The sequence below is a fragment of the Hyperolius riggenbachi genome, chromosome 7, assembly GCF_040937935.1.
Source record: "Hyperolius riggenbachi isolate aHypRig1 chromosome 7, aHypRig1.pri, whole genome shotgun sequence".
Classification (NCBI taxonomy): domain Eukaryota; kingdom Metazoa; phylum Chordata; class Amphibia; order Anura; family Hyperoliidae; genus Hyperolius; species Hyperolius riggenbachi.
In genome coordinates, this window is record NC_090652.1 from 256686604 (window position 1) to 256701902 (window position 15299).

Here is a 15299-nt window from a genome sequence, read left to right on the forward strand (position 1 = left end):
GCACGCTATGTGTGCCGCAGGTCAGCTACCCCTGCAGTGGATCTAGCACTTGCATAGCACCCTCAAAAAGAACATCTTGGAAGCCACCCCTGTTTACAATCCACTGTCCTGTCTTCTCACTGCGCCTCCTAGCTCACTCACCCTCTGTGCTAGGTTCCAGCCAGGTGGTCTAAATTGCACACATGCGCAGTAGTGAGCGGCTTTCTGAAAGAGACCTTTCGTGGAATCCCCCCCTTCAAAATCCTGGGTTTGCCCCTGCCTGGGATGAGGGGTGAGGAATGCAGAAGGGATCCCATTCAAGTTTCTCATGAGGGCCCCACCATTTATAGTAATAGTTATGCCTTTGAACCAAGCAGAAATTTCCAAATAAATCACATGTTTCTCTGTAAATTCTTCTTAAGAGAAATTTCAATAGAATAAATTGGTCAAAACTATTCCTGACCTACTTTTGTCACCACTTCCTGTGGAGCACAATGTGCACTGAGGAACATGTGCTTGTAATTCAGATGGACATTCATACTGAATGCTGAACCAACCATGGGTGGAACTTGCCCATTTCCCTGCTGTTCACAGTACAATGAACATCGCCTACTTTCCATACTTATAGCACTACCTCCATAGCATGCACTGCTCTATACACATACTGTATACTTCTACATTCACTACAAGGAATCATTAGACAAAATACTTTACCGGCTCTCCTTTGTACCCAGGTTTGCCCTGTAAAAGATAAAGATAAATAAAATTATTCATGATTTATACACTTGCTTCTTGTATGTGGTCATGGAGAGAATCCAAAGACATAACAGCAAAAGTTGTTAGGTAATACCTTTCATGACTAACTATACAAGATTTCTTTGCAAGCTTTCAAAACTTTACATTTCTTTGTCAGACATGAGTCTTCAGATACATTCGCTTTGCATTTCTCTTTAAGTGAAATTCCACTCTAATACAAATTTGCCTTAAATATGTTTTATTATAATGTATTGATATTAATACTTGCCTTTCCATTTAAATTAATGGCTAGGTATTAATTTCCACAAGTGATTATAAGCACCGTTACATTACTTTTCTAGTCTGTGGTCTGTACTGTAGTTTACAGAATATATACTGTAGCCTAGGTTTGTTCTTTTTCCTGCAGGTGTAATTAGTTGCACAGAACAGCAACAATTGTTGTCGCCAATTTTCTACGCCTTCCCAAAGACATGACTGGCCAACAAAGAAATCATTCTTTTCTCTGGTGCCTAGGAAGAGGTGACGGTAACACAATGAAGTAAGGTTATGATGACATTATCTGGTCACCCTAATTCAAATAATTTGGTGGAAAGGGTCCATTTTGACCCCTTACCAAGCTGCCACAAAGTTTTGATAGGTAAAAAAAAAGAGTATTTCATTAAAAACCATCATAATAGTGTCTATTTTCCCAAATTGTCTTTTTCTGTTTTTCTTTGTTTTCGTGTTCTTTTTGTTTGACTGCAGAACAACACCCAGCCAATTGCATCTATCGCTTAACTGCTGACCAGGAGGCCTGATCTAGATATTCAATGTATCTATGGAATTTTGTGCTTAAGTGTCCCTTTGGTCTATTTGTTTGATTTTTTTTCTCTAAAATATATAAATGATCACGTCATTGTTACTTAGCATGGCAATGCTCCATCAGGCCCCGAGTGTGTTGTATTCATTTTTTAAAGCAGATGCCTGGATTATCACATTATCAATAGGAAACTTTTTTTCGGTATTAATAAAAAGAAAAAAGTTATATTCAGGCTCAGCTGATATGTTGTTTTTGGCTCACCCATTGACCCGAGGAAGTGGATTATATGCTTAATAACACTATTGAATATGTAATTGTGTCTCGTTTGAAGATGAGCCAACACTTACTTCTTTTTTAAACTGTTTTTAATTATTTTATATATTTCAGGAATCTATGCTCCCAACTATTGTCTGTTTTGTACTTTGTACAGCACTGTGGAAGATGTTGGCACTATATAAATAAAATAATAATAATATGTCCATTATATGATTACCTGCCTGTGTGTTTGTTTGTCATCATTAGACATTTCAGACAAAGAAACCCTGGCCCATATGTAAATAAAGGTGGCCATACATCAGGCGACTTGGCGGCAGATCGACATCTGATTCGATTATTATAATCGGAAGAAAATCAGAGCCGGCAAGATCATGCCCTATCGACGATGCAACTGGTTGCGGGTATCAATCAGACATGCTGCAAGATGTACTGCCGACTTGCTCAATCGGGTGCGCGACAGTAGCGGTGTGCAATATTGGGGCGAGCGGCAGAACCACCAGCGCTGTCCCCCCAAAGTAAAATGTTTCCCTGCGATGCAAGGTGCAGTATACTTTACCTGTCCGGTGCTGGCTCCAGGCTCCATCCGCATAACGCACCCCATGTGGTTGCAGGCGTAATGCGGGCGTGTGTGTGATGTCACACATGAGCCCACATATGCAGCGGCAACCAGAGCCAGGTAAAGTGTACTGCACCAAGCATCGCAGGGAAACATTTTACATTAGGGGGACAGCATGCGCCGGGGGGGGGGGGGGGGGCGCGGCAAGGTGGTGTGTGGCGTCACAAGGCTGATTCCTGAGAGATTTCATGCTGAATGGATTGGGAATCGGCCTTCGGTGTATGGGCAGACAACAGATCTCTCTAGGATCAGATTTGATAAGAGAGAGATCTGTCTCTTGGTTGATCTGCACAAACATCACCTGATTAATGGGCAGCTTAACTGTTTCTCCTGAGTTATCTCCTATGTTCACACATAGGATCAGTCAAAATCAGTCTGCCGACAGCCTGTACTCACGTGGAACTGTAGTCAGAATGACCGCCCCGCGGGTGGGTCTGACGACTCATAGTTTGAAAAAGTCCGGCGTGTGTACGCTGCTTAAAGGAATACTGTTGGGGGGGTCGGGGGAAAATGCGTTACACTTACCCGGGGCTTCTAATTGGACCCCGCAGACATCCTGTGCACACGCAGCCATTCACCGATGCTCCAGGCCCTGCCTCCAGTTCACTTATTTAATGTAACGATCGGTGAAGCACAGAGAGGATCTGATTACCAGTGATCTGCAGAATCACTGGGAATACAGATGTATACCAGATTATACGTGATCTGCAGTATCACTGATAATCCGATATACTAACTAACCTCTGTTCACCTGAGTAGAGTGTAGTGTTAGGTGTAACAGTAACACTTAGAGGACTAGGCCTCAGTGCAGCAAGGAGTACTGCACAGATTCCTTCCGCAGACCTGAGCTCTCCAAGACGGGAGGAGTCAGACTGACAGTAGGAAGGACAGACTGGAAGTAACCTTCAGGAGGAAGAATTACTAACAGAGCGAGGAACCGCCTCTAACAGTAAGGTCGGTTCTCGAGGTCGGACAAGCCAGGTCGTACACACACGGACAGATAAAGTACAAGATCAGGAGGCAAAGGCGGAGTCAAAGTACAGGCAGGGTTCAGCAACGGGGTATCAGATATATCGGGGTACAAAATCAGGAGGCAGAAGCAGAGACAAGGAACGAGCCGGGGTTCGGCAACAGAGTATCAGAAATATCGAGGTACAAGATCAGAGTTCAGAAGGGTAGTCAAGGCAGGCAAAAGTCATAACAGATAATCACAATCAAACTAGTACTTTAGCTATCAACAGAATCTAGCTAAGTGTAGGATTACAGCTCCAGCTGGTCCCGGCACACTTGCGGATCTGACTACGGATCTAGGTGCTCCCACATATGTGATCGCACGCCAGACAAAGAGCAAGTGAACAACCAGCAGTATATATACTCTAGGACCTTTCCAGGACCTCCCTAATTGCTGGTCCAATGGGAGCAGTGGAATTTGTCAGCTGACCCAGCTGATCAGCCGACTCCCTTTTAACTGCTATTTAAACTCTGCCTCTGTGCTCGCGCGCGTGTAAGTCTGAATCTTGGTGGACTATCAGTCCCAGCCACACCAGTACTGTCATGCAATGTATCTAGTGCGGGGGCCGCCTCTGATGCGGATTCCGCCGTTACCAATGCGGATTCCGCCGTTACCAATGCGGATTCCGCCGCACTGCCTATGCGGCATGCAGCGTTTTTTCCGCGTTGTGACGCCATGCTGGACGCGGAAACAGCCGCCTCACCTCGAGAGACGGCGGCCTTTCCGCGTTTCCTTACATTACCCCCCCCCCCGAGGAGTGGACTCCGGACAACTCCCACCAGGTTTCTCGGGGTGTAAGGCATGAAACTCCCTCACCAACTCATCCGCATGCATACGGTTCCCAGGTACCCATTGCCTCTCCTCGATGCCATACCCTTTCCAATGTACGAGGTACTGTACCGAGTTTTGTACTTTGCGAGAATCTAATATTTTTTCCACTTCATATTCGGGTTGGGTATCTACCAACACGGGGGGAGGAGGAGTAGGACCCACCTGGACTGCAGGTTTAAGAAGGGACACGTGGAAGGACTTTACCCCCCGCATGCTGGTGGGAAGGTCAATGGTATAGGTAACATTGTTAATTCTTTTGGTCACGGAAAATGGGCCCACAAACCTGGGACCCAGTTTGGTAGATGGTTGCTTCAGGGTCAAGTGACGTGTGGACACCCAAACTAGATCCCCTGGCTGAAACTTCCATTCCACGGACCGTCTCTTATCTGCTTGTAGAGTTGAGCTGAAATTTTCGTAATTTCGCATTACTATAATTACGCATGCGAAATTTGCGATTACGATGCGAAATTAGCGTAGCGAAATTGCCATTAAAATCGTAATTGAAAATACCGTAAGCGTAATTTTCAACGCGAAATTTCGCGTTTCGTTCATGCCGTAATTTCGCATTAAACGCTACCGTAATTTCGCGTTAAACCGTAACGCTCCGTATAATATAAAAAAGCCGCCGACTTTAAGGGTTAATAGCAAAGCCCCCTTAAATGCTAAGAGCCTCAAATTTGGAGAATATATTAAGGAGATCAGGAGGAATAAGAGGAAATTTTTTTTTTCAAAAAGACCTTATAGTTTTTGAGAAAATCGATGTTAAAGTTTCAAAGTAAAAATGTATACATTTAAAAACCCGCCGACTTTAACGGTTAATAGCAAAGCCTGCTTAAAGTTTAGGAACACCAAATTCCCAGGGTATATTAAGGGGATCAGTGGGAATAAGAGGAAACATTTTTTTTCAAAAAGACCTTATAGTTTTTGAGAAAATCGATTTTTAAGTTTCAAGGGCAAAAATGTCTTTTAAATGCGGAAAATGTCAGTTTTTTTTGCACAGGTAACAATAGTGTATTATTTTCATAGATTCCCCCAAGTGGGAAGAGTTTTACTTACTTCGTTCTGAGTGTGGGAAATATAAAAAAAAAACGACGTGGGGTCCCCCCTCCCAGACCTCTTTAACCCCTTGTCCCCCATGCAGGCTGGGATAGCCAGAATGCGGAGCACCGGCCGCGTGGGGCTCCGCACCCTGACTATACCAGCCCGCATGGTCCATGGATTGGGGGGTCTCGGAAGAGGAGGGGCAGCCTCCGTGGGATCATTTATTTAAAGAGACAGGTAAGTATTAATGGTTAATTAAGAATATTAAAGGACTTTTTTCGTGGTTATGTTTTTTGTTCAATTAAAATACTTTTTCTATGTGTTTGCGTGTTTATTTACTTTAAACTCTTAAAGGAAATGGGTATGGGGTACAAGTACCTCTATACTCATTTCTCCTGGGAGGGGGGGTGGGCATCTGGGGGACCCCTTTTTAAAGGGGACTCCCAGATTCCACCATGAACCTCCCCCCCAGGAAATCGCGGCCTCCACCTCCACCGCCCATCGGAGGTGGAGAAGAGCCCCTTGTCCTTGGATTGGACAAGGGCTCGGAGGGGGAGGGGAAAGCTTGGCTGCCCCTCCCCTTCCGAGACCCCCCAATCCATGGACCATGCGGGCTGGTATAGTCAGGGTGGGAGGGGGGACCCCACGTCGTTTTTTTTTATATTTCCCACACTCAGAACTAAGTAAGTAAAACTCTTCCCACTTGGGGGAATCTATGAAAATAATACACTATTGTTACCTGTGCAAAAAAAACTGACATTTTCCGCATTTAAAAGACATTTTCGCCCTTGAAACTTAAAAATCGATTTTCTCAAAAACTATAAGGTCTTTTTGAAAAAAATTTTTTTCCTCTTATTCCCACTGATCCCCTTAATATACCCTGGGAATTTGGTGTTCCTAAACTTTAAGCAGGCTTTGCTATTAACCGTTAAAGTCGGCGGGTTTTTAAATGTTTACATTTTTCCTTTGAAACTTTAACATCGATTTTCTCAAAAACTATAAGGTCTTTTTGAAAAAAAATTTTTTCCTCTTATTCCTCCTGATCTCCTTAATATATTCTCCAAATTTGAGGCTCTTAGCATTTAAGGGGGCTTTGCTATTAACCCTTAAAGTCGGCGGCTTTTTTATATTATACGGAGCGTTACGGTTTAACGCGAAATTACGGTAGCGTTTAATGCGAAATTACGGCATGATACGACTGTAATGCGAAAATTACGCGAAAATTACGCTTACGCGAAATTTCGCGAAATCCTTCTTCATTACGATTATGTACTTACGGCCATTATCGTAATTACACTAATTACGCGAAATTTCGCAAAATCGTAATTAGGTCATTACGCTCATCTCTATCTGCTTGACCCTTCTGACACTGAAACGCCTTCTGCAAATTCCCCTTAACAATTCCCCAATTGTCCCTGAGTGACCTCTGCCAATCCTCCAGTGCAGGAAATGGAGACGAGATAACTGGAAAAGGAGAGAATTTGGGTGACCTCCCTGTTACAATCTGAAATGGGGAAAACCCAGATGAGGAATTCTTTAAATTATTTTGGGCGAATTCCGCGAAGGGCAAAAATTTCACCCAGTCACTTTGTGCCTCCGCAACGTAACATCTCAGGAATTGCTCCAGAGATTGGTTAATGCGTTCTGTCTGCCCATTCGTCTGTGGGTGGTAGCCTGACGAGAACGACAATTTCATGCCCATTTGGTGACAAAATGCCCTCCAGAATCCAGACACAAACTGGACTCCCCTATCAGACACAATGTCTTCCGGAATGCCATGCAGCCGGAAGACGTGAATGATAAACAATTCGGCCAATTCTTGAGCCGAGGGGAGTCCTTTCAGGGGCACAAAATGGGCCATCTTGCTAAACCGGTCGACTACCACCCAAATAACAGACATGCCTTCAGACCTGGGTAATTCCCCCACAAAATCCATGGACAGGTGGGTCCATGGCTCACTCGGGGTGGGCAAAGGCTGCAACCTTCCTACAGGTGCCAGCCGGGAGGGTTTACTCCTGGCACATACCGCACACTCCTTAACAAACTCCTTGCAATCTGTTGCCAAGGAAGGCCACCAAGCACACCTGGCAATCAGATCCTGCGTTCTGGCTGCTCCAGGATGACCAGCATTCTTGTGGGTGTGAAAGAGTTGCAGAACTTGTAACCGGAATGGCAGTGGGATAAACAAGACCCCTTCGGGTTTCCCCTCAGGAACATCTCGCTGAAAGGGACCCAAAACCTCTGTCCAATCCTCCCAAGTCTCTGTGGTGGCTAACACCAGTTTCTGCGGGATGATGGATTCAGGAGCGGGGGGCTGTGCTGCCTGTCTCAGGTTCAAAACACCTGGAGAGGGCGTCTGCTTTGACATTTTTGCTGCCTGGAGTGTACGTGATTATAAACCTGAATCTCGTAAAAAACAAGGACCACCGAGCCTGACGGGGACTCAGCCTCTTAGCCCCCTCGATGTATTCCAAGTTTTTGTGGTCGGTGTAGACAGTGATCGTGTGCTCTTCCCCCTCTAACCAGTGGCGCCACTCCTCAAATGCCAACTTAATGGCCAGAAGTTCCCGGTTGCCTATATCATAATTTTTTTCTGCAGGGGAAAACCTGCGGGAAAAATAAGCACATGGGTGTAATCTGCCCTGCAACCCAGACCGTTGAGACAGCACCGCCCCCACCCCAACCTCTGAGGCATCAACCTCCACAATAAAGGGAAAGGATGTGTCAACATGCCTCAATATTGGTGCTGAACAAAATAATTTTTTCAATAGAGCAAATGCCGCCACGGCTTCAGGAGACCAGTGGTTGGTATCCGCCCCTTTTTTCGTGAGACTGGTAAGGGGGGCCACTAACGTGGAGTATCCCTTAATGAACCTCCTGTAATAGTTCGCAAACCCCAAAAATCTCTGCAGGGCCTTCAACCCCACTGGTTGTGGCCACTCCAACACGGCTGTGACCTTGGCAGGATCCATTGAGAGGCCCGAGGTGGAAATTACGTATCCCAGAAACGTGACCATGGTCACTTCAAATATACACTTTTCTACCTTAGCGTAGAGCCTATTCTGTCTTAATTTGTTTAGGACAAATTTCAGGTGGACCCTGTGTTCGGAGAGGTTATTGGAATAAATTAGTATATCATCGAGGTATACCAGTACGAATCTACCCAATACCTCCCGAAATACCTCATTGATTAGTTCCTGGAAGACGGCTGGCGCATTGCACAACCCGAAAGGCATCACTAAATACTCGTAATGCCCGTCGGGTGTGTTAAAGGCCGTCTTCCATTCATCGCCCCTTCTAATGCGTATTAGGTTGTATGCCCCACTCAGATCTAACTTAGAAAAGATCTTTGCAGTAGTGACCTGCGTGAATAAGTCGTCTATCAATGGTAACGGATAGCGATTCTTCACCGTGATTTTATTGAGACCCCGGTAATCGATACAAGGTCGAAGACCCCCGTCTTTCTTCTTAACGAAGAAGAAACCGGCCCCAGCAGGTGACCGAGAGGGCCGAATGAACCCCTTGGCTAAGTTGTCACAAATGTATTCCTGCATAGCCAACTTCTCGGGACCGGACAAGTTATACAGGTGACCCCTAGGGGGCATACAACCAGCACGGAGATCAATGGGGCAATCGAACGGGCGATGAGGAGGTAATTGATCAGCAGACTTGGGCCAAAATACATCAGAAAAATCGGAATATACCTCGGGAACACCCTCCACGTAAATCTTGGTCTGACCCAATGTCACCTTCCCTAGACACTGTTGGTGACAATGATCGGACCACCTGGTTACCTGACCCGTAGCCCAGTCTATCTGTGGAGAGTGGGCTTGTAACCATGGCATGCCTAGGATAATAGTGGAGTTTGACATATGCAAAACGAAAAACTGAAGTTGTTCCCCATGCAGTACCCCTATCGTAACCTTCATCAGCGGAGTCTGGGACAGGGGACGATCCCGTTGCAGAGGGGAATCGTCTACTGCCCTGACCTGAATGGAGGGACTTACTGGAGTGAGAGGAATACCCAACTCCTGAGCAAATTCAAGGTTCATAAAATTGGCCGCTGAGCCAGAATCAATAAAAGCCTCAGTGGCTACAGACTTATTATCCCATGTAATAGTACAGGGGAGAAGTAACTTCTTCTCTTTTTGGGGTGAGAATGATGTGCCTAGGGTGTCACCCCCCACTACTCCTAGGCAGACCCGTTTCCCGACTTGTTAGGGCAGTTTCGCACTCTATGCCCTGCTTCTGCACAATACAGGCACAGTTGTTCTGTTGTTCTCCGCCTACGTTCCACCTGGGTCAGTTTTGATCGACCAATCTGCATTGGTTCGGGTGGAGGTACGGCCGGAGAGGGTGACACAGGCGGAGATGCCGTTACTGAGGATATAGCAGAAGGTGCCACATACGAGGTCACCCTGACCCGGTGACTGCCCCTAGTCTGCCTCTGATGGCGTAGTCGGCGATCGACTCGGATGGCCGATGATATGGCCTCATCGACTGTCCTGGGCTCGGGTAAGGTTAACATCAAGTCAGAGACCTCCTCCGACAACCCAGACAGAAAATAATCCATCAGAGCAAAATTGTCAAATCTGGTGGTAACAGACCACCTACGAAATTCTGCCGCGTAATCCTCGACTGACCCTCTGCCTTGCCGCAAAAGTTTGAGCTTCCGCTCAGAAGTTGCCGCAAGGTCAGGGTCGTCGTATATCACGGCCATAGCCTTAAAAAATTCCTCTACTGAGGTCAGAGCTGTATCTGTGGGAGACAGGTTGTATGCCCAGGATTGGGAATCCCCAGTTAACAGTGTTTTAATAAAAATGACCCGTTGGGTCTCAGTCCCCGAGGATCGGGGTCTCAACTCAAAGTATGACAACACTCTACTCCTGAAATTCCAGAAGTCAGACTTGTGGCCGGAAAATTTATCAGGTACAGGCATACGTATGTCATCACTAGGAGGGGATCGCACTGAATCAACTGACATCTGGAGGGTTCGCACAGAGCCCGATAGGGAATTAATCAATGCTTTGTGCTGGCCCAGTGCTTGATGAATGCTATCCACCGAAGTGGCAAGCACAGTCAGAGGATCAGCGCGTTCCATCTGTTTCATGGTCTGTCGTTCTGTAACGATCGGTGAAGCATAGAGAGGATCTGATTACCAGTGATCTGCAGAATCACTGGGAATACAGATGTATACCAGATTATACGTGATCTGCAGTATCACTGATAATCCGATATACTAACTAACCTCTGTTCACCTGAGTAGAGTGTAGTGTTAGGTGTAACAGTAACACTTAGAGGACTAGGCCTCAGTGCAGCAAGGAGTACTGCACAGATTCCTTCCGCAGACCTGAGCTCTCCAAGACAGGAGGAGTCAGACTGACAGTAGGAAGGACAGACTGGAAGTAACCTTCAGGATTAAGGATTACTAACAGAGCGAGGAACCGCCTCTAACAGTAAGGTCGGTTCTCGAGGTCGGACAAGCCAGGTCGTACACACACGGACAGATAAAGTACAAGATCAGGAAGCAAAGGCGGAGTCAAAGTACAGGCAGGGTTCAGCGACGGGGTATCAGATATATCGGGGTACAAAATCAGGAGGCAGAAGCAGAGTCAAGGAACGAGCCGGGGTTCGGCAACAGAGTATCAGAAATATCGAGGTACAAGATCAGAGTTCAGAAGGGTAGTCAAGGCAGGCAAAAGGCATAACAGATAATCACAATCAAACTAGTACTTTAGCTATCAACAGAATCTAGCTAAGTGTAGGATTACAGCTCCAGCTGGTCCCGGCACACTTGCGGATCTGATTACGGATCTAGGTGCTCCCACATATGTGATCGCACGCCAGACAAAGAGCAAGTGAACAACCAGCAGTATATATACTCTAGGACCTTTCCAGGACCTCCCTAATTGCTGGTCCAATGGGAGCAGTGGAATTTGTCAGCTGACCTAGCTGATCAGCCGACTCCCTTTTAACTGCTATTTAAACTCTGCCTCTGTGCTCGCGCGCGTGTAAGTCTGAATCTTGGTGGACTATCAGTCCCAGCCACACCAGTACTGTCATGCAATGTATCTAGTGCGGGGGCCGCCTCTGATGCGGATTCCGCCGTTACCAATGCGGATTCCGCCGTTACCAATGCGGATTCCGCCGCACTGCCTATGCGGCATGCAGCATTTTTTCCGCTTTGTGACGCCATGCTGGACGCGGAAACAGCCGCCTCACCTCGAGAGACGGCGGCCTTTCCGCGTTTCCTTACATTTAAAGTCGGAAAACCACTGCACCTGCTTTGCTGTGTTCTCGCTCTTGCTGATGTCACCAGGAGTATACTTGCGCAGGCACAGATCATACTAGGCCTGTGCAATACACCCCTGGTGATGTCAGCAGGAGCGAGGGTGCGGCCTGGCAGGCGCAGTGGTTTTCAGACTTTAAAGTCGGAAATTCCAGAAGTGAACCGGAGGCGGGGCCGGAGCATTGGGGAGTGGCTGCACGTTCACAGGATGTCTGTGGGGGACCATTAAAAACCCTGGGTAAGTTCAACTCATTTTCCCCCGACAACCCTACAGCATTCGTTTATGGGACATTCGGAGTAGGAAAGGGAAATAAGTAACAAAAGAACTGCAGACCCTCTCATGGGCCCCTATTCAATTAACCTTATTCCTGATATTTCTCCCAGTAGTTAATTTTTCATCTTTTTTAACAAATTGCTTTTCAGCACTTAGCAGTTAAAAAAGTATTACAAGTTGGTAAAAGGGTAATGTCAAACTTATTTTGAATACTTTTGTACTTGCTGGAGGCTTCTAAAGTATTTGGTTTATACATTTTAAATGGTTTATACATTTTAAAACTATCACCTGGGAGATAACTCAGGAAAAAAGTTAATTGAATAAGTGCAATGGTTGTCCACATTCGGAGGCCCATATGCAATTAACTTTTTCTTCTGAATTTTCTCCTAGGAGATCATTTTTCATCTTCTATTTAAAATAACTTTTCAGCACTTTGCAATTGAAAAAGTACAAAAAAGTAGGTGTAAAAGTATTGTCAAAATTATTTTGAGTATTTCCTTGATTGCTGGTGGTGTAAATGGCATTTTATTGACCATTGTAAAAATATCACCTAGGAGAAAACTAAGGAGAAAAAGTTAATTGCATAACGGCCCCACTGTGTCCAGTTGATGTATAGTGAGTTTTGCGAGAAGTCCATTTAGGTGATCCAGCACAAACATGGGGAAATACAAATAACCTCAATGCAGACTTTTCTTTTAAGCTGTATACTCTTAGCCTTAGCCTTAGCATTGGTTTATGTAATTATCTCAATAATAATTTGTAATTCATCCACATCATAAGAGCATGCTCACCTCAAGTCCATCTCTTCCAGGAATACCGTTGAGTCCAGATTCACCCTACAATGAAGATAAAAGCATGACATATTAATCTTACGGGCCATATCAAAACAAGCTACTGCCAAAAGGGTCAAGTAGAAAGAATACAAATATACTAAAATGAGATTTTCAATACTTTACATGGTGGAGTTGCAAAGGTTACTTAATTTCGCAAAGGTTGCAAAGGTATTTCATTTAGGATTGCAATCCATTTCCAATATTACAGCCACTTAGGCTTTGTTTACATTGGCAAACGCGGATGGCCGTGGTTCGAAATGCAATGAAAGTGAATGGGACAGCCGCGTGTTTTGGGAAAAAATGCGTGCAGCATGCGTTCCTGGACCGCACAGATCCGGAGCGCATGCAGCGTGAACATAAGACAGTGCAGTCTATGCACTGTCTGATGCCGTGCGTGTCGGCCTCCTACACGCGTTCCCGAAACGCGCATGGGAACCCGTGCAGTGTGAACAGGGCCTTACTTAACCACCTTGGCGGTAATGACGAGCTCAGCTCGTTCATTACCGCCGCGGTGGATTTCATTTTCACTATTTTTTGCTAGCTAGGTGTTGGACCCACTCGCCTCCGATCTGCCGCTACCCGGCGCATAAGCGCCCCACCCCCCCCCGAGACCCCTGCACAACCTGGCCAATCAGTGCAAGGCAGCGCTGAGGGGTGGATCGGTACTCCCTCTGACGTCGGTGACATCATCACAATCGTCGCCATGGCGACGGGGGAAGCCAAACAGGAAATCCCGCTCTGAACGGGATTTCCTGTTTGCTCTAATCGCCGGAGGTGATCGGAAGGGGCGCGGGGATGCTGCTGCTCAGCAGCTATCATGTAGCTAGCGCTAGGCTAGCTACATGATTTAACAAAAAATTTTAAAATGAAAATAGTGCTGCGCAGCCACCCTGGCGCAATCAATAGAACGCCAGGGTGGTTAATATTGAGTACATTTCCCTTGAGCCACCAAAACATTGAGGCATGGACTCCTCAAGATCTCAGAAAATGTCTTGTGGCATCTGACACCAAGACATTAGCAGCAAATCTTGTAAATCCCGTAAATTGTGAGGTGGGGCCTCCATAGATTGAGATTGTATTGCTAGCACATCCCACAGATGCTCAATCAAACTGAGATGTGGGAAATTCAGAGGTCAAAGAAAGTGGTTCTTCAGGTCAGGCCACCTTTCATTGCATCATGGCCCAACTCTGACACTAATGGTACTTCCCCATATACGCACTTGAGTGTGGTTGCTATAATCAGCAACCCAGTTTTGTGAGTATATTTCCATCTACTTAAGGTGTGTACACACGCACTACTGAATGCAACAACGGGTCCGCCGGACACTCCCACTGGGCGGTCTTTAGCCGACAGTATGCGCGTGTGTACGCGCTGTCGGTGGACTGATAAAGCTGTTACGATTCACTCAGCAGATCATTCAGAAACAGTCTTATCAGTCTGCCGACAGAGCGTACACACGCGCATACTGTCGGCTAAAGACCGCCCAGCGGGAGGGTCCGGCGGACCCGTTGTTTCCTTTTAGAGTGTGTGTGTACGCACCAGCTATTTTTACAACCAAATACTAATATACTACACCTGATAGGGCTCCTATTGTCCCTGCATTACCTTTTTATCTTGCTACTAATCCTTGCCGGAGTTGCTTAAATACACATTTGCCTGTTTCTCCTGTTTCCAACATATGATCTTGAGGAACCGATAGTTCACGTAATAAACCCCACCCCTAGATACGTCATTGTGCTGACACTAATCCTATTTATTTCACTTGTTGGTGGCTTAAATACTGTGATTGTTTAGTTACTGTACTGTATATACAATTTAAACTACAAAACTTGCCACTCCCTATCACCTCCATAGATTTCCTAATCCTCTATCTTCATTCACCTGTACAGGACTCCTCATGGCCATATTGTCTTCTCTGAAAATCTTCAACCCTTGAAACCTTCAAGTGCAGCCTTCATCCATTCCCCACCTTTTCAGGCAAGTTCATAGTTGAGGATAGTCCCTTGAGCCAATTGTCAAGCTCTGCTTCCTTTAGAATTTCATGACCCTATATCTAGTATCTTCCCTGTTCAGTTACATTATAAGCAGTGGCATAGCTAAGAAGCCATGGGCCCCGGTGTGAGTGTTACATGCCCCCCCCCCCAGCACTCTATACATAACAATTGATATGGTGCACCAAAACCTGCCAAGGAAACCACAGTGTCACAGGTGCAAGAAGGGGAGGAGACAAGTGTAATGATTATTATCATTTTAAAGTGAACCCTCTGCAAACCCTATTGCTATGCCACTGATTATAAGCTTATAAGGACAAGTTTCTCTCCGCTTGGTTGAACTTCATGGATGGATGTCTTTTTTTTTTTTTTTTTCCAGAAAACCACCATCAGATGCCCAATATGTTTACATAAGGTGGCAGACTCCTGATTATCCCAAAAAATGAACAATCTTTATTGAAGTCATTAGCTGAAAATAAAAAACCTTAAAATCCATAAAAAAGGTCCCAAAGACTGAAAGGTTATCAGTCAACCTGCTGCTAATATATATATATATATTCCATGCAAATAAATTATTACATCACCGGGCAAGTCACTAACA

General features: G+C 45.7%; 1 protein-coding gene across 1 annotated transcript in view; it reads right to left on the bottom strand.

The window, feature by feature from the left end:
* COL28A1 (collagen type XXVIII alpha 1 chain) overlaps positions 1–15299 on the bottom strand; it is a 198628-nt gene that overhangs the window by 93875 nt on the left and 89454 nt on the right. Inside the window, exons 9-10 of the mRNA XM_068247381.1 lie at positions 12665–12709; positions 694–720 (exon numbers count right to left, since the gene is read on the bottom strand). Of these exons, the coding sequence (XP_068103482.1) occupies positions 694–720; positions 12665–12709 (72 nt within the window). The remainder of the gene's footprint in view (positions 1–693; positions 721–12664; positions 12710–15299) is intronic.